This window comes from Ceratotherium simum, chromosome 22 (genome assembly GCF_057802395.1).
Source record: "Ceratotherium simum simum isolate JZ-2026a chromosome 22, ASM5780239v1, whole genome shotgun sequence".
NCBI classification, from domain to species: Eukaryota; Metazoa; Chordata; class Mammalia; order Perissodactyla; family Rhinocerotidae; genus Ceratotherium; species Ceratotherium simum.
In genome coordinates, this window is record NC_141921.1 from 46,431,550 (window position 1) to 46,451,155 (window position 19,606).

Sequence of the window (19,606 nt, forward strand, 5' to 3'; positions counted from 1 at the left end):
GTAGTGGAGCGCGCGCACTTAACCGCTAAGCCACGGGGCCGGCCCAAGAACAAATTTTTTAAAATAATAGAACCGGGAACTTAGAACTGGTGCCTGCTCTTCATGCTTACAGGGCTCACGGAGAAGCCGGGTGCTTCTGGCACCCACGGTCCCTGTCCTCCTCCTTGGTGTCCTCCCCCTCTCTCCAGTCACGGGGACTCCCAGGTCCAGGCCCTGCCCACCTGTAGGAGGCCAGCTCTGTCTCCCACCTGCCGGCCTTCCCATGGCCCTGGGCCACCTGGGGTGATGGGGGACTTGCTCCCTGGGCCACTGCAGGTGTAAGACTTCGGGGGGCGCTCCTCGTGCCGGGCTGTGTCTGATGGGGCCCCTGGAGGGCAGTCGAGGGCCGGGGGGTGTTTCCCCAGGTGGAGTGGCCGGCTGCTGGTCTCCAGCTGTCATTAGTCTGGACCTTAAAAGACTACCTTTTTAAGGTAGTTTAAGGGTGACGGGGAGCCCTCTTCACATTGAATGGGAGGGGCTCTTCGACCTTGGCCTGGGTGCGGTCAGTGGTCCATCCTTTGATGCTGTGAGAGCAGGGTGGTGGTGCCACCAACGCTCGGCCAGCATGGGTGCTACCTGTCCCTCTACATGTGAGGAGAGCAGGCGGGAGCTCAGGGCCAGGGTGTGGAGCCAGATGGTTCCCACGAGTCCCACCTGTATGATTTTCCTGGGGCTGCTGTGACCAAGTCCCACAGGCTGGGAGGCTTAAAACAATAGACATTTATTCTCAGTCTGGAGGCCAGGAGTCCAAGCTCCAAGTGTGGGCAGGGACGTGCTCCCTCCAGAGATTCTAGAGGACGATTCTTGCTGCCTCTTCCAGCTGCTGGTGGCTGCTGGCATTCCTCGGCTTGTGGCTGCATCACTGTAACCTCTGCCTCTGTTGTCACCTGGCTGTCTTCCTGTGTGTGTGTTTCTGAATCTCTTTCTCCTTTTACGGACACTCGTCATTGGATTTAGGGTCCATCCTGCGCCAGTATGACCTCATCTTAACTAATTACACCTGCACAGACCCTAGTTCCAAAAGAGGTCACACGCACAGGTTCCAGGTGGACAGGAATTTTGTGGGATACTGTTCAACCCAGAACACTGCCCTTCAGGCCAACCCAGCCCCCCCAGCTCTCCTCTCTCTTCGTCTCTCCCTCTCCCTCCCTTCCTCCCTCTTTGTCTCTGTCTCCCTGTTTCTCTCTCTGTCTCTCTCTCTGTGAGGTGGAAACTGCGTCATTTTCAAGCGGCACTAACTGGGGGGTTTTAAGATCCAAGAAGCTGGAGTGAGTTGGCGGCACAGTGACTGTTCTCTTGAGAAATTCCAAGTGTGGCTACCTCTGCTTTCGTCTTTCCCACTAAGCACTTGGTGTTAAATTAGCACATCACATGGAAATACTCAAACACAATTATTTAACTGATTTCATTTTCAGGTGCTACAAAATTTAGAAGTCTCTAGCACGCCGTATCTCTGGCTTCAGTGCCATATGATGCATCTTAAGGGACGGATACTGGAGGAGGAGTCCTGGGCTAAACACATTAGCTTTTGCTTCCTCTGGCTCCTCAGGGCCCTCGGGCTGAGAGCTCTTGGGCCTTAGCCTGCGGGGGAGGGGCAGGCAGCATCAGACTCACTGCTTCCCTTCCCCGTGCCCCCAGGGACAGGGCAGCTCTCGCCATTGCCTCGCGCCTCCCTCCATCGCCTCGCCATCGCCTCTTCCCTGCTCTCCCTCCCACATCCTGAAGGAGCCCGGTAGCTTTCCCATCCCCTTTGTTTAGTCGGGTTTGACAAGACATAAATATCAACTTTGCCCTTGAGAGGGGTGTTTTGAAACCGTTCCACTGGGCGGAAGCAGAGAGAGCTCCAGATGGGAGAAGCCACACAGCTCCCAGCTGCAGCCGTCGCTAATGTTTATTTGCGCTTTCTTCCCCCCACGCATGCTAGGCCCACATATGAGCCTTCAGTTGATGAAATATAGGTCGCTGTTTTCATTGGCATGGCCTGGCCAGAGTCCTGATCCTGGAAAGCCCGCGTCTTTCTCCGTCCGGCTGCAGTGGGCTTTTACGCTTGTCTGCTGGCAGCTTGGCCACAAGGCTTCCTTCTCTGCATCCTGCCAGCATCCTCCTGCCTGCCCTTTGCAGCTAGCTGTCATTTATTTAAGAACACACACGCCTGCGTGTGTGTATCTATCTCACACATACCTCTCATACGTATATACATATTACACACGTTTATCACACATCTATCTCAATACACATGTGTAGCTATCACACACACATAGAAGCCTCACACACAGAACACGCCTCTCTCTCCACACACAATTCATGCACTCACCCCCTACATACACACACCTCCCCTCAACACGCGTGCATGCGCATGTGTGGATTTACTGCACGTGTGCATCTCCCTGGAAGAAGCCCAGCTGCCTGCCCAGTGTAGCGTCATTTGGTGTAGGACTTTGCCACTTTGCTCCACCTTTTCTCCCAGGGAACAGGGACCTCAATGGCCCTATGATGGAAAAAGAGACCGCTGCAGTGGCTGGAGGGCAGCTGTAGCCCTGGACAGGCTGGGGTGGCCGTTGGAGAATGGACACTGGTTTTTTTCTTTTTTTTTTTTTAAAGATTTTATTTATTCATTTTTTCCCCCCAAAGCCCCAGTAGATAGTTGTATGCCATAGGTTCACATCCTTCTAGTTGCTGCACGTGGGACTCGGCCTCGCGTTGGACGGAGAAGCGGCGCCTTGGGGCTTGCCCGGGATCCGAACCCGGGCCGCCAGCATCAGAGCGCGCGCACTTAACCGCTAAGCCACGGAGCCGGCCCGACACTGGTTTTTTTCAATGTCTGAATGTGTGAATGTGTGCTTGAGTTAAGAGGCTCTCACAGACTGTTGCCCTGGATGTCTGGGCTGAGCTGTTTTCTGCTTCAAATCAGAGGGTTTGATGAGCCCTTGGGGGTGAGAACTGGATGCCAGCCCGTCATTAGAATGTTCTAGTGATTCTGTTTCCAGATTTAAAGCCGGCAGGGAAGTGTTTGTGAGGAGGCTGTGTTTTCTCGTCCTTGGGGCGCGTGTCAGGACTGAGGCCTCCATCAGTCCCCGTGTGACTGCAGAGGTCTGACAAGTGTGCTGGACACAGTAAGGATTTATGAGACTGGGGAGGTTAGCTCTTTTTAAAAAAATCTCTTTAAAAGATATTTCTTGAGGGCATTTAAGTTCAGCCATCAATTGTACTAGATAGGCACAGCACAGACTCTCCTCTTACGGTCGTTGCTTTGGACAGTGGAACGTTAGGAAATAGTTTATTTATGGAGGAAAAGGTTAAATTGTCCACTGCAAACTTAAACACTCTCCAAGGTTTGTTTCTTTTGAACAACCCACTCCGCTCCTTTCGCACCCGCCTTTCGAGATGGGCTCTCAAGCCTGAGATAATGGTAATTAAGCCACAGAATGGTGTTTAGACCCTGTATGATTTTGGAGCAGAGCCACAAGCAGGAAAATCAAGACATTTAAAACTGGCTTTTGAAAGAAGGTCTGAAATAGCCGTCCAAAGTGAATTTGTTTAAGTCAGAGAGGCTTCAGTGGGGGCAGAGAGGAGCATGCGGATCCCTGAGCTTGGTGGCTTCTCCATGGGCTCAGCTGGAAATGCTGGTTGAGTGAATGAAAGGGCAGAAGTCAGAGCTAATCCAAAGGAGAGTGGTCTGCAGGGAGGGCCTGGGCTCTGGGGACAGGAAGGGAGAGGGCACCTGGGGGAAGTGGGCAGTCAGAGGGCCTGTGGGCCCAGCCTGGGGCTTCTCTGAGGGGTTCCTGGGGGGAGTTCCCTACACTGGGCTGGAGGACTGTGGGCATGTGAGGGCCCGACACCCTCCATTATGCCCAAAGGACTCAGGAGCCCCAGTGTTTGTGCCAAGTTTTATATTCACGTTTATTTATTTATTTATTTATTTTTATTTTTTATTTTATTTTTTTTTGTCAGGAAGATCAGCCCTGAGCTAACATCCATGCCTATCCTCCTCTTTTTGCTGAGGAAGACTGGCCCTGGGCTAACATCCGTACCCATCTTCCTCTAGTTTATGTGGGATGCCGCCACAGCACGGCCTGACAGGCGGTGCGTCGGTGCGCGCCCGGGATCTGAACCCAGGCCGCTAGCGGCAGAGCACACGCACTTAACCGCTACACCATGGGGCCAGGCCCTCACGTTTACTTTTAACGTCTTGGCTGTCTTAGTTTTGGTACACGTTCCCTGCAAATGTGTAGCCTGTTTGACTGGCCGGGGGTCATCAGAGCGAGGCTGCCCCGGGTCAGGGGCACATGGGAACCTGTTCTCTCCGCCCCCGTCTGTGGGAGAGGGGGTGCGGCCTTTCAGGGGCTCCCTGACTGTAGTTCTACATCCTGGAAAGAATCCTAAGAAGGAATGGGGCAGGTGTAAAGTGATAAGTGACTGCAATGGTTGGTATGATATTGTTTTAATAGTGAAAAACTGGGGGCAAGCTACATGCCCGTATATGATGGATCCATCACATAAGTTATGTTAGGTTGATACAGTAAGAGGAGGAAATACTGCTACTTTTAGACTTCACGTACAGCATGGTAGAACTTTTTATATAGCCATGGGCATAAAAATAACTCAACGAAGGATTTGACCAAACATTTGACCTAGGTTATCTCGGGGGGCAAGGGGCCTACATGATATTTTCACCTTTGCTGTTTTTTTTTTTTTTTTTTTTTTGGTGAGGAAGATTAGCCCTGAGTTAACATCCGATGCCAATCCTCCTCTTTTTGCTGAGGGAGATTGGCCCTGGGCTAACATCCATGCCCATCTTCCTCTACTTTATATGGGACGCCGCCACAGCATGGCTTGACAAGCAGTGCATAGGTCCGTGCCTGGGATCTGAACGTGTGAACCCGGGGCCACCGAAGCGGAGCTCACAAACTTAACCACTATGCCACCGGGCCGGCCCCTGCTGTATTTTTATTATTTATATCAAATATATGTTATCAGAAAAAGGATAGTTCCAGTTACAAAAAGGCAGGCCACACAAGGGGCCCACAGCCCTGAACCTGGGAGGCTGAGCCACACCCGGCCAGGGAGGGCGAGGGGAGGAAGGCCGAGCCCACTGCTGCAGCCTGACCCCGTGTCTGTGCTTCCCCACAGTACTCCCGGCAGGAACAAGAGGAGGAGGGCCGCAAGCGGTACGAGGCCCAGAAGCTGGAGCGCATGGAGACCAAGTGGAGGAACGGGGACATCGTCCAGCCCGTCCTGAATCCAGGTACAAGCTGGGGCGTGGGATGGGGGGCTGATATCGTCGGCAGAGCAGAACATAGCCAGTTCATGAATGTCCTCCTCTTGGGGCCCCTGTCTCCTGGGACCAGGCTCTCTGCATTCCCAGGGGGCTGTCCCCTTGCCCTGCCCTGTGCCATATAAACCCCTTCCCAAGTGGCACAGCCAGCAAGGAGGATGATGAGTCGGCTCAGCAAGTCCCTGGAGGCCTCGGGGCATCTGTTCCCATGGAGCGTTGAATGGGTGGCCCTGCGCCTGTGGAGGGGGCCCACTGCCTAGGCAGAGAGATGCACACCTGCTCACGGAGAATTTGCGTTTGCTGTATCTGTCCTCCAAGTTCACCCAGGAGCGTGTTTTTGATGGGATTTCCAGCTCATAAAAAAATAGAGAAAACGCAGCTTTCCCACATTCTTCTTCACTGGCCCGCTCGCCCAGATGTCGCCTTGGTAAACAGACTCTGGCCACCCTGGCTGCGAGGGTGAGAAAGCTCTGTGGGGTGCACAGGCTCCCTTTTAGGGCTGCTTCCTTCTAGTCTTGCATCCGTTGGCCTTCAAGTCCAGGGTGGGCCAGCTTTAACAAAATGTCCATCCAAAATCCAAACATAGAGATAAGGGATGCTTTCCCTCCAGAAAAGACTTTTCCTCCCAGAGTCCTTAACAGAGGACTCCCCCGGCGTGCAGACACAGTTCAGGGCGGGCTCTTCGGGGGCGTCTGTTCCCATCGGGACATGGTGAGCCCTTGGGATGGTGAATCTTCCTGGTGGCGTGCCTCACCCCTCTGCACGCACGATGACCACATTGTATCAGGTGGAGAGGACTCTCGAGAACGTGCTGTGTGCTTCTCTGCCTCGTCGCGATGGCCTGGGCTCCTGTGGCGTCCATTCTGCGCAGGTTCCACAGGGCAACACCTCAGGGCCCTGGACGCGGGTGGTGTTTGAGTTCTGGCTTTGGTCCTTGGCAGCTGTCTGCGGACCTGCCCGAGTAATCCCGTTCCTCACGGCAAAGCTGCTCAGCGTGCGCTGGCCTCTGCCCCCCAAGCTCTGCCTGGCCCCTGCCGCTGAGGAGCGTGCTGAGCTCCAGGACACAGACTGGGTGAAACTCCGGCTGCCTGCCCGCCTTGCTGGCTGCAGTCCACATTTGGCATTGGGTGGGGGTTGGGAGCACTGGTGGAAACCCAGCAGGTGTGTGGATCAGGACAGGACTTTCTCAGTTTCCAGTTCTGTTCTTTAGCCTGTGTGTACCTGATTTCTCAGGCAGTGTCTACTCGGTTTGCATAGGAATCTGCAAATCTTTTGGTCTCCCTGTGCTTGTCTCTCCCTTATCCTTCCCGTGTTCCACCCTCGCCGTGCCCAAAGCGAAGACCGGTGGACTGTGCGTGGGTTGGTGTCTTTACTGTTCTTTTCGCGTCTGCTTTTCAACAAACATCAAAACAAAGAAATTTTACCAGTCGGTGTTAATAGAAAGGAGGTTGCTGCTTTTCTGAAACCCCAATTAAGTGGTAGCTTTTAAAAATAAAATGTAAACAGGGGCTGGCCCGGTGGCATAGCGGTTAAGTGCGCGCGCTCCGCTACTGGTGGCCCGGGTTCAGATCCCGGGCGCGCACCGACACACCGCTTCTCCGGCCATGCTGAGGCCATGTCCCACATACAGCAACTAGAAGGATGTGCAGCTGTGACATACAACTATCTACTGGGGCTTTGGGGAAAAACAGGAGGAGGATTGGCAGTGGATGTTAGCTCAGAGCCGGTCTTCCTCACACACACAAAAATAATAATCAAATCATATCAAATCAAATGTAAACAGATAGTTTATACCAGTACTCCACCAGACAGGCCTGGGATCTCTTGTGATGACTCAAGTGTACCCAGGCTCTGGGGGCGTGAGCCACGGGCAGAGAGCGACCCCAGGCCCAGGCCCTGTTTTTGGGAGGGCAGGCAAGCAAGCAGGTCAGGCAGAGGCGCCAGGGACTGCAAAGTGGCGCAAAGGAGCAGAGATGCCCCAGGAAAGACGCGGATTCGGTGCTGAGGCTGTTCCTGGGAGAAGCTGGAGTGGGCTGAACGGTGGCCCACCTAGAAGACATGTCCATGTCCCAATCCCTGGACCCTGTGGCTGTGACCTGATTGCACATGTAATCAAGTAAGGATCTCAAGATGAGGTCATCCTGATTACTCGTGTGGGCCCCAAAGCCAGAGACCAGTGTCCTTCTGGGAGACAGAAGGCGAGAGACAGTGTCAGCCCAACAGAGGCAAGGAGGGGAGCTGGGAGGAGGCGCTGGGTGGCATGTGGGGCTGCTCGGACCCCCCACTCTGTGTGCGAGTTCTGGCGAGTGTTTGGGGTGGGAGCTGGGACCGAGGGCTGAGTCTCAGCTTTGAGAACTGTGAGGTTAATCCTGCTTTAACTCCTTTGACTGACCGTCTGGGAAATTAAAATTACTCAGGGTTTTCAATCAGTTTAAATTCCTTCACTCGTGAGATTATTTTCCATTTGTTGTCCTCTGTTTGTAAATCTAACGGGTAATATTTTTCAGGCTCTATTATTCTTCAGGGGTATTAATCAAAGGTGGCAATCTGAATCGCAAGATTTCTTGGTAGATTTTTACAAGCTTTTATTTTTTTCCTTTTTTATGTTCCAATAAAAATGCATCTTTCTCAGATGATTGGATTAGGGACTGGCTTTTAACTATTTCTTAAGGAAATCGCGTATCCATTCTTTGGTCTTTTTGACTGTCGTCTGCCTTTCTGCCTTCAGTCTCCTGGTGGAACCAGCATCACCCTGGCAGAGTGGGGCTGGTCTCCTCCAAGTGGGGCTCCCAGTGCCTGGAGCGGGGCTGGGCTCACCCAGGACAGCCACCATCTCCTGTGTGGTGGTGGCTCGGCGTGGGCTGGATTTGGCAGCTGTGGTTGTTTCAACAGGGCCAGCAGCTCAGAGGGAAGGGCAGAGTGGGGTCTTGCTAACATTCGTGCCTTTTCCCATGGGAGGAGCCCCCTCCCTGCCCCGATGAGGTGGGGTTGGTCCTAGACTTGCTACCCTCCTGGCCCTTCATCCCCACCACCATCCGCCCGAAACTCCCTGTATCTGCCACTCTCCATCACTTTTGAAACCAGAACCGGATTTCTGCTGTCAGGACTGTTGCCTAGCAACCCCCATGAGGGGCCGACCTCATCCTTCAGGTGTCTTTTCAGAGAGTCTGGTAGTTCTTTAAATCCTAGTTTATCTTATTGTTCTCCATCTGACAAGAGAAAATATACTTACTTTGAACTCCTCAATCCACTGCTGTTACTTGTCCAGCTTTAACCACATAGGGACTTTTTGGCCGTATGACTGACCATCCGTTTTTGGGGCTGTTGGGTTTATGGCAAAATCAGCCCTGCCTCAGATGAATTCAAGTGCCTGCCTCATCCCCGGCCCTTGGGTTTGAAACAGTGTTCACCTTGAAGTGTGGTCCCCCCGCCAGTGCAGCTGGGGTCTTGGCAAGTCAGACCAGCGCCTGGTTCTTGGGCTGGGCCCGGGCTCTGCGTCCCTGGTGTCAGCCAATGCCTGGCTACCCGTGAAGGCAGATTAGCTCTGAGCCGATCACGAGAGTGCTCAGTGCCCGTCAGGGGGCTCACCCTGAGTGGGAGAGACTTCTCCCCAGGGTCTGGCCAGGCCACATCATCCTGCTCCCATCAGCACTCATTCTGGGGAGGGAGTGAGGCATGGGGGAGTCGGGGGCGGGGAAGGGGGGGTAGGAATGTAGGTTCTGGAGTCAGATTGCTGGGTTTAAATCCCAGCTCTGCCTCCATGGAGACTTAACCTCTCTGTGCCTCAGTTTCCTCAGCTGGAAACACAGAAAAGGGGAGTTGTGTATTTGTTGATGGCCATGTTGAATCTCACCCATTGCTGCCCTGGGGACCTAACTCAGGTTCTTGACATCATTTTGCAATTGCAGGTTCAAAGATTAGACACTGTATCAGTCAAGGTCATGGTCGCTGCTACACCCTAAAATCCAAGTACATAACTCAGTAGAGGTTATTTCTTATAAAGTCCAAATCGAGTGTTTCTAATCAGGGGGTCTCCTCCAGAAGGTGGGTACTCAGGCGTTCAGGCCCCTTCAGTCTTGTAGGTCCAAATCTTTAATAAATAGCTTTTGGGGTTACCTCGGAAGAGGAAAGAGCAGGGAGGCCCACACATCTGGGGTTTTGCTGGGTTGGGCCTGGAGGCAGCATGCCTTCCTATCACCAAGTCCCCTTTCATTCTTTGCACACCCTGGACACCTCACCCTCAAGGGCAATGACCCGAAATCTGTCCAGCCACCACATGACCTCAGAGCGCAGTGTTGTGGGTCACGTGTGGTCTTCACTGAGTTCAGACTCGGTACCTCGTGGTCCGGTCGCTGATAAACTAGAGGAGGAGCTGTCTGCACTCATTACACAGGGTGGGACAGGGAAAGCAGAATAACACGGGGCCCTGGACAGGATGTGATGAGACCCGCCAGGGTGTGATGCGGTGGCAGTGGGGGAGGGCCTGGATGAGACCCTGATTCCGCTCTCGGGTGGGATCTCCATGGCCCCTGGCTCTGCTGTCTGGAAGGTTCTTCCTTGCCCACTACCCTTCATGACCTCATCCAAAGTGGGCTCCGGGGAATGGGGTTCGCAGCCCACCTCCTGCTCCTCTAAGTTTGGGGACCCAGAGGTTATTTTAAGGCTTGACCAGTCAAAAGCCTTTTTAGTCCAGGCCTTGAATTCAGTCACCTTCTACACTTAGTAGGTCGTTCCACGTGACAGGCCCACCCCCAAGCTCTTTCCAGGCATAGGTTCAAGCCTGGTGTGTTGTGTTCCTTCCTCACCCACGCCTCTCTCTCAACTCGACGGGGCTTCCTTGAGGCTCTCTGGTAGACACACTTAGGGGGACTATACCCTTAACCTGATTTTTGACACAAGGCTGAGTCTTAATGGGCTTTTGGTCTCAAAGTCTCCCTCAGTCCCAGGTCCAGAAGCAATAGGCTTTCCCAGTCTTTTAATGCCCCAAATTTCTGGACTCTATTCACTTGCAGTTCTGCCTACAAACTGGCTGTTTCTTTCTTGAGCTCATTTCTTCCTGACCTTCCTTGCTAAGAGCAGAAAGTCACAGCTCACTGATCACTCTGCCTCTGCAGCCATGTCCCTTGGTGTTGTAGCTCCATGGGCATATTGTTAGGTTGACCAGTGTCCCCCCCTTTTAAGCCAGGGTGATTATAAACAGTGTCTCCTTGGCCTCTGAAAACAAAGGTTTTCATTTGAGCAGCACCCCACTTCTGGTGCTGATTTATGTATTTTTTAAGGCAACACTGGCAGCAGTAACAGATAACCCCCAAATTTCTGTGGCTTCACCTTACACTTGGCAGATACCCTTCACATCTCCCTTGGTTCGCCTCAGAAACAGAACATGAAAGAACAGGAGAGAGGCCATTGAGGATGGCCAGGGCCAGGAAGTGCCTGTGCCAGGGACCATGAACCAAACACGAGAGAAATTAGACACAGCCCCTCACCCGCAGAGCCCTTTGGGTTACAGTTCACGGCCAAGGAAAGGAGGACTTGGGGCGTATGGGAGTATTCTTTTTTTCCCTGTCAGAATTTTGGTGCTCTCACTTATTAAAAGCTCATCAATGCAAGTCATAAGAACATTAAATTATTAGACGTGGCTTAATTGACATTTTTAAACATTACTGCATAACACTGGGGCCATGTCTTTGGCTAGGTTGTTATAGTTATTTCAAATGGCTTGTCATTTGAATAAGTAGATATATGGCATGACAGAGATATTTGTGTGCAATTTTCCATTGTTTGAAATTTTAAAAAATTCTTTTGTCGTTGTCCACACACAGATCTCTTAGCTGGTCAAAGCAGTTCCTGAGATTGGGCCAAATTTGAGGCTTTTCATTTCCATTCATGCTGTAAAATAGTTGCTTTCATGTCTTTTGTGAGAGGAACACAAAGCAAATGAAAGCAGCGTAGCATGTTCACGGTTCTTGGTTCTTGGGGCGTTTTGCTCTTGCCCGCATGCTTTGCAGGGAGACAGTCCTTTGCCACTGAGGGCATTGTGGGCCAGGCAGCGCTGGCTGGCGGTGTTTCTCTGAGGGTTGTGGTGGCCGAGGTACTTCGTTGGTGTCCTTCATGACTCCTCGGGCTGTGGCCCTCCACCGATTTCCCCAGGCAGAGTCCAGGCATCTGAGGCCCCTAAGGCCGGTGTAGCTGTGGCCCTGGGTGGACCCTAACTAGCAGGGACTACTACCCACACCTCCCATAGTACAACAAGGATTTCTGGTACGTCTTTTCCACTTCCAAGTGACATTAGGAACTGGGGAGGGCAGAGTCTTGGATTCCTTCTCGGCCTCCCTTCTCATCCCGTGCAGCCGCTCAGGGCGTGCTACATTCCCCCAAGACCCAAGGCCCAGCCTGGTCTCGGATAGTCCGGGCTGCTCTGAGGGGCAGCTGGGTCTTGGTAGGCCTGCACTGAGGGGCAGCTGGGAGCAGGATCATCTCTTTCTTTGGGTCAAAGCCACAGGTCATGTGCACTGACTGCAGTCCCAGGGGACAGCAGGGGACACCCAGAGCTCCTCTCCTGGGAGCCTTTACCCACATGCCCCTTCGCTCAGAGTTGTTGATGTTGTCTGTTGGTTGGCTTTAGATAGTCTCCTCGTGCGCCAGCTCCCGGAGCTGCTCACCTGCGAGGACCACTTGGCCTACATCCAAAAGGGTGGGCTGGATGGCGGAGTCCCCAGAATGTGGCCTCTCAGGAGGGAATTCTCTGCTCTACTGCTGCCCACCAGCTCCTGACTCCATGACAGTCTGCTTCTTCCTACCCCCCAGCGCAAGGGATCACCCCCAGCAGGGCCTGAGGCAGGAACAAGGGACCTCATGTGGCGGCCGGCGCCTGCCTCCAACAGGAAAGAAGGCAGAGGGAGCAGGCCAGGCACCAGAGCCCTCGGAGACGGGAACTGACTGAGATAAAAATGAGACTCCCACTCCAGAGTCAGAACCACTTCATCCCTTCTGAAGCACCCAAGGGAGGGCCCTTCGGCCGGGAGCATCTCGAGGTGCTCGAGCAGTGCTTGTGCTCCTCTCCTGGCCTCAGAGGCCTCTCGGAGCAGACGGCACTTCACACACGAGCTCGAAACTTGAGTCTCATCACTCTAAGCTCTGAGGCTCGAGAACAAATAGAAAATTTCTGAGTGTGGAAGTAAATACTTAATGCCCTGGCTCGCCTGAACTCATTTTCCTGCTTTGTGACCCCTTCAGGCCACCACTCAGTTTGAAATCCCATGTGGGGAGCATCAGACAAAGTCTCGGAGTGATGCTTAGGAGACCCCAGGCACCGGCCTCTGGGTCGGGACGGCCCTCATGCCGCCAGCTCTCAGCTGCTGAGTGACAGTGCTTCTTGCACAGACTTCTCTAAGCGAAATACGGACAGAACCTTTCTCCATCTGCGCTGTGTCCCAGTCATTCGGTGGCCAGTGGGCTGGCTTGCAGCTCGGTTTTGCTGGGGCAGGAATGGGCCACTCTGTCTGAGCACCACTGTCCCAGCAGGAAACAAATGAGCGTGACCCCTGCCCGGAAGGCTTTGGGAAGGTAGAAGCGTGCACAGCGGCGGAGTCTGCTCGGAAGACCCTACGTTGGTCTACCCCTGACAGAAGAGTCAGTGTTGAGGTATAATGTCTGCCTTCTGGAGACACGGCTTTATTTCATCTTTTTTTTTTTAATGCAGCCTCTTATAGATATTTCAGCAGCACGTTGTGTGAGTGGGGGACAGCCTGAGGGACTGTGCTCTGAGAGGTGAATGCAGGGGCCAAGAGGGCTGGCCTGGTGGGAGGGAAAAGCCGACAGGCCTTTGGTGCTGTGTCTTCCTGGGCCCCGTCAGGGCCTGAGGGCTGGCTCAGTCCCAAGGTGGAGTCCACGGAGGCTGAATCTGCAGGTTCTCTCTCAGCTTCTGAGTCTCCAGCTGCCATTGTGTTTAATGAAGTGTCAATTTAAACTTTTGAGAGGTTGCATAATAAATTACTGAAATATTGTCAGAGCCTGTTTATAAAATTGAGAATGAAAGTCAGACAGGAGACTGTAGCCTGGGAGCTTGTGGCCTCGAGGTCTTTAGTGGCTGCCCGTGGGCCAGGGCAGGCCTTTCGGGGGACGCTGACGTCCCCAGGGAGTAACAACAGTCTGACCCACGAACAGAGTGGCGAATTAATCCTCGAAAGCCTCCCTCTTCCCCGACTGGAGCCTGTTTCGAGACCCTAGTTTTCCTTAGAGAAGTCCTCTCGAAGTTGATGGCGGTTGGACGCTGTCGGTGGCCATGCGGACGTCGGGGCAGCGTCAGCGCTGGCAGACCGTTCAGCTGTGGGATCCAGATGTCCCGGGGCCTAATCTCTCTCCTTTGCAATTCCAGAGCCTAACACGGTCAGCTACAGCCAGTCCAGCTTGATCCACCTGGTGGGGCCTTCGGACTGCACGCTGCACGGCTTTGTGCACGGAGGTAAGAAACAAGTGGCTCTCGCTCCTCCCTGTGCCTTCACTGGCTCCTCGTCAGCCCCAGGAAGCCGTGCTCCCATCTGACCCGGTGTAGACTCTCGTGTTTAGTGAAGTAGAAATTCACACTTCTAAGAGGTTGCATAATAAATTTCTGAAATACTGTCGGCACCTGTTTTTAAAATTGGAAATGAAAGTCAGATGGATGACAGTCCTAACAGAGGGTCACACGCAACCCTGGGAGCTTGAAGCCACGAGGTGTTTAGTTGCTGCCCATGGGCCAGGGCTGGGCCTTTTGGGGGACGCTGACGTCCCCAGGGAGTCATAACAGTGTGACCCACTATCAGATTGGCTACTTAAAAATGGTTTTGCCTCTGATGTTTGCATTTATTTCTTCTTTTGGTCAGATTCCACTTCAAACAGCAGGCCTTGAAGTTCCTAGCTCGGGAAGCATGGCTGGAACACAGGAGGACTTAGCTCCAGGTTCATAGAGGGACACTTTTTACTTTAATAGTGTGTATTTATTTATTTATTTATTTTTTTGTGAGGAAGATCAGCCCTGTGCTAACATCTGCCAATCCTCCTCTTTTTTTGCTGAGGAAGACTGGCCCCTGGGCTAACATCCGTGCCCATCTTCCTCCACTTTATATGGGATGCCGCCACAGCATGGCTTGCTAAGTGGTGCGTCGGTGCATGCCCGGGGTCCGAACTGGTGAACCCCGGGCCGCCGCAGTGGAGCACGTGCACTTAACCGCTTGCGCCACTGGGCTGGCCCCCAATAGTGTGTAGTTATTTTTTTGTGACTTAGGGAAAATATAAGTAGCACATCAGATCCATAATTTAGTGAATATTATCATCTCAGATAAGGTTAAAGTAAACTTTAAAAAAAAAAGTTGATTTAAGGAAAAACATAAGAGGAAAAGTCATTAAGTGGTATAGACAATAGCAGAGGTTGTGACGGTGGTATGTGGGTGACGGAAGTGTGGGCACCACTGCTCTGGGTGTACCAAGCTATTCATCATTCCCCAGGCATAACAGGCACTTGCACGATGCCATTCGTGCTCTCATTTCCAATTGCTTGAAATGCCAAGCTCTCATTTCTTTTCTACTCAGAAAACTCCCATTCATCCTTCAAAACCCTGCTCAAATGGTACCAGTCTGTGTAGGGTTACATTGATATTTCTACCAGGAGTTGCCTCAGGAGCAGGGCTAAATCTTATGCTTTGTATTGGCATCAGAGCCTCACTCAGACTCCAAGGGGCACTTTGCAGATGCTTGTACCATGAACAAGGGGCACAGGTCATGTTCAGGTTGAGAAGCTTGGGATAATGGGGCCTGGGCCTGTCGGAATCAGAGAGTGGGTCCTGATTTGAGATATATTTTTAAAGGTTGTTTCTTTTTTTTTAACTGATCCTTTTCTGTGTATTTCTTTTTTCAATTTTATGATTGTTTTCCTCTTTCACTAAATGCTGGCTGTAGTGCCTCTAGATCTGATTAACTTGGGTCCTACTCAAGGGAAGCCTACTTTATAACAAATGGTACTTTCCAGGCTCACAAGTATATGACAATCGGAGTGTCTTTCTACCCTGAGGACAGCTGTGGCCTCCTAAGCCTTTCCTGTCTCCCCTTCCTCACCAGCCCGCATGTCTCCACCCCTTGTATTGCAAGTAGCAGCAGCCTCCTGGAAGTGGGGGGCACCCCCTTTTCTGAGCCTAACCATCTGAAGCACAGGCTTCTCTAACCACTAATAATTGTCTTTGATCCTCATAGAGCTCCATTCTACCTGATTTGTGAAACTCTATGCTGTGAACTTTTGCTTATTTCATCTACATGTTGCAAGTTCAGTAATGTGGCATTTCTGTCGTCAAAAGTCCACACTCCTAAGTCCAGTCTTCTTTTGTCACGTGCTGAAAGGCGTCAGCAAAGTGCAAGGAGTGCAGGTTGTTGAAAATCCCCTGGAAATCTGCCGTGTGTCATGTTTGTGTACGGAGCCTGAGCTGCTTCATTCGATACAGGCACATTTTTTAATGTGTGTCTAAGAAGTGTTTATAGTGGCTTTATAATATTTAATGCCTATTTTCATAGGGGTTTTGTGCCTATGATTTGAAAAAACATGCCTAATAATTTTACCAAACCTAATCAGCTCTTAGAGCGCCTGGTAACTCACCAGGATCTGATGAACGGAATAAACCCCGTGCTGGAAACAACCGAGTAGTGTGATTTTATTCTATTTCCCTATAGAGAGAATACTGTTGGCAAGAGTGGTATCTAAAATCACCGGAATCCAAGTCTTCTCTAAACTGTAATTCAGTAGATGCCAATTGCAGGAGAAAACGGTGAACTGAGATGGATGCTAATCTGGCTTTCATTCAGTAATTCTATACTGTATGTGTCTTTGAGACGCTACCCCCAACCCATTTCCTGTGATGTTTTACTTGTGGGGTAGTGTTTTTTTTTTTTTTTTGCGAGGAAGATCAGCCCTGAGCTAACATCTGTCGCCAGTCCCCCTCTTTTTGCTGAGGAAGACTGGCCCTGGGCTAACATCCGTGCCCATCCTCCTCCACTTTATACAGGCTGCCCCCACAGCATGGCTTGACAAGTGGTGCGTCAGTGTGCGCCCGGGATCCGAATCCTAGGCCGCTGCAGCGGAGCACGAACAGTTCTCCGCCATGCCACCGGGCTGGCCCCTGGGGTAGTCTTGATCTTGAGGACTAGCTCCTACCCCGCCTCTTAAAAAGCACACACACCACACAGATGTTGGCAACGCTGAACTGGTGAAAGATATATGGGAAGGGTTGGAGATTACAGTGGAATCCAGGACTCCAGTCGGCTGCCAGGTCATTTCTCCTTTCCTGGGTGCGTGGGCAGAACCTCCGATCATTCATGAGAGCCATAGAAGAGAGGCAGGGAGTAAACACGGGGCTGCAGAGGACACTCTGTGACCCGCCAGGAAGGAGGAGTGGCCGCATCTCTGTGGTTTTGAATTTAAGGGCCTCTGTGCCGAAGCGCTAGCCTGGCTTTTGGCTTCTGCCTTCCCTGAGTCCTGTGTGAATCAATATAGGTCTTCCCTTCCACCGCCTGAAAGTGCTGGGATCTCAGTCCAAAAAAGGCCTTTTTCTCTTTGTTCTCCTCTCCCCCATCCCTCCCGCATTGTTGGTTGTACAACCTGAAGGGGGACCCAGCAGAGATCTGTGGGGGTGTTTAGGTTCATACAACAATCAAGACCTTTTTATAAACTCACCTGGACATCCATCCTTGATGAAAACACTCAGTAAGAATAAGAATTGATGGTACTTCCTAACATGATGAAACGCAGGTACCTGAGCTCTAAAGTGAGCATCTTGCTCAAAGGGGGAGCTCAGAGGACCTTCCCCTGAGGTCAGGAATAAGGCAAAGGTGCCTACTCCCTCATTCCCAGTTAACATCATTTTGGAGATTTTAGCCGCTGCAGTTACACAGGAGGAAAAAATTAGACACAGGAATTGGCAGAAAAGAAGTAAAGCTATCTGTCTCTGCAGATGGCACAGTAACATACCTGGACGACCCAAGAGATCCAGTGATAAAAATAACTCAAATAATTAAAGAACTCTGTTAGGTAGCGGCATATAGAATGAATAATAATATGAAAATCGCCTGAAATAGAGAAAGTGCTTTTCATTGTTTTTGTTTGCAGGTATGTTCGTTTCCTGAGGTGTTTTTTGTGTGTTGATGGATTTTAACTATATCATGAAACATCACTTTTTAGTAATTTGGTAAAAAAGTGGTGTTTGGTTTTGTGTCTGTTTGTTTGATTCATCTCCTTAAAGGTCTTGTTCTCTTTCTGTTGGGTCCTGAGATGTTCTTTGCTCTGATTTCTTTCCTCTGGGACTCCCCTCTCCCGGCCCTGGCCCGTCGCTGTTTCTCTCCGGATTCTTCAGCCCGAGAGGGGGACTCGCTGCTCTTGACCTGCCAGGCGGTGGAAGGAGACATGCTCCCCAGTGCAGCACCGCTGTGGCCAGACCTTGAGTGGGGGAGAGTTCCTGGGGGTCAGCTTGGGGCCCCACTCGGGGCAGACTCCAGAGGAGTCTTCAGTGTGAATTCTTCACTTCTGAACTTTCAGTGGCCTTGGATTTTTTGTTGGCACTTTTTTATTTTTAAATTAATTATTTTAAACCAAAAGTATTATGTGGAAATGGTCCAAAATGGCTTCTGACAAAACACAGCTACCCCGTGTCCTCCCTTCGCTCCGCATTCCACTCCCAGCAGCTTCAGCTGCTGCTTCCGGTGCATGACTCAGTGTTCCCACGTGTCTGCCGGCTCCTCGGTTTCAGGCTGATGCGTCTGTAAGTACCGCTCAGGGCTGAGCCGAGTAGAGTACTGTGAGCGCGTCGCTTGTGCAGCTCTGTTACTGCGGTAGCTCATTACTGCCTCGTTTTCCACTTACTTTGAGTGGATCCACCCAAGTCATTGGATCCATCCAAGTCATTCCCACCCTCAGCAGCTCTGTAAAATGCTGCTCGATACCGCTGGCCTGCCAGATAACTGCTCAGTGCTAGTATTTCCCTGGAGATATCCACCCTCCGTCCTTCTCAAACTGGACTGCTCGTTCCCTGCTCTAAACTGCTCTCCTGGGACGTCCTTTGCCTCTCACTGGGTTGGGTGCCCTGATTCATGGATCCTTGATTTTTCTCTTTGCTAGTCCTGGTGGAACACATCCTCCAGTGGCTTCCTATGAAAGGTAATATATTACCCAGGATAAAGGCTCAGCTGCTGTGATGAGGCCCCAGTCAGCAGTGGCTTCAACAAGAAAGATCTTGTTTCTGATGTAAGGATGCAGTTGTAAGAGGTCCACAGCTGATCTGGCAGCTCCATGGTACTGGGGAGCCAGGCTCCTTCTGCCCTGTTCTGCTGTCCCTGGGGGCTGCCCTCTTTGTGTGGTGCACAATGGAACATCACTGCATCAGTGTTCCAGCCCAAAAGACTATGGAGGGCACACCCAGGATTCTGCATTCACCACTTTGCTGTGATGACATTGGCCCGATGTAGTGACACGGCCACATCTGCTGGCTGGGGCTGCTGGGCAGATGTGTCTGGAGTTACTATAGAAGAAAGTGAGAGCTAATGTGAGGGGATATTCACTGTCATGGAGTGCAAGGGTGGTTTTTCTGAACTTTGCTTGTGTGAAAACGTTTCCTGGCTGGTATGGCATTCTGCCCGCAGGGCTGAGAGACATTACTGCATCATCTTCCAGCTTCTGAGGTTTCTGTTCAGAAACCCAGGGACTGTAGATTCTCTCCCTCGCTCTGTGGCCACACCTCTCCCCGTCCCTCTAACCTGATCTTCACTCCTCATTCTAGCCTCTAGTCCCAGGGCCCATCCCTGACCGTCCAGTTTCTGAACAACCAGTAGCATGGCTTGCAGTTTCTGAGTGTTTCCCCAGCCCACTCTACTGCACTGCTGCTTAGTGCTGCGGCCAACAAGCCTTCCCTCCAGAGTCACTGCTCTATGTTGCTGGGCCCTACCCCAGTGTTTCTGAGCACCCCACGTATTCACAGGTCTGGGAGGGGCCTGAGACCCTGCATTTCTACCAAGTGTCCCTGGGATGCTGGTACTGCTGGTCTGGGGACCACACCACTGCTCCTGAGAATAGTCGCTGCTACATGTGTTTCGGATCTGATTTCTGCAGCTCTGGGACCGCCCCGTCCAGGCACACAGTCTTAGCAGATGGTCTTACCTCTTATGTTATTAAGAAATTCGTGTCGCATCCATGGCGAGCTTTCTGAGACTTTCTTTCTGTATCTCAGAGCTTCTTCCTCTGCTGCTGTCTCTCCCTTCCTCCTTTTTCATAGAGTTGGC

The 19,606-nt window shown here is 51.8% G+C and overlaps 1 protein-coding gene across 2 annotated transcripts in view; it reads left to right on the forward strand.

Moving 5' to 3' along the window:
- The window catches only part of ACOT7 (acyl-CoA thioesterase 7), a 119,412-nt gene that overhangs the window by 51,084 nt on the left and 48,722 nt on the right, over positions 1-19,606 (forward strand). For both annotated transcript variants that reach the window (XM_004425527.2, XM_087446906.1), the window contains 2 exons: positions 5,170-5,284; positions 13,692-13,778. In XM_004425527.2, coding sequence (XP_004425584.2) covers positions 5,170-5,284; positions 13,692-13,778 — 202 coding nt within the window. The remainder of the gene's footprint in view (positions 1-5,169; positions 5,285-13,691; positions 13,779-19,606) is intronic.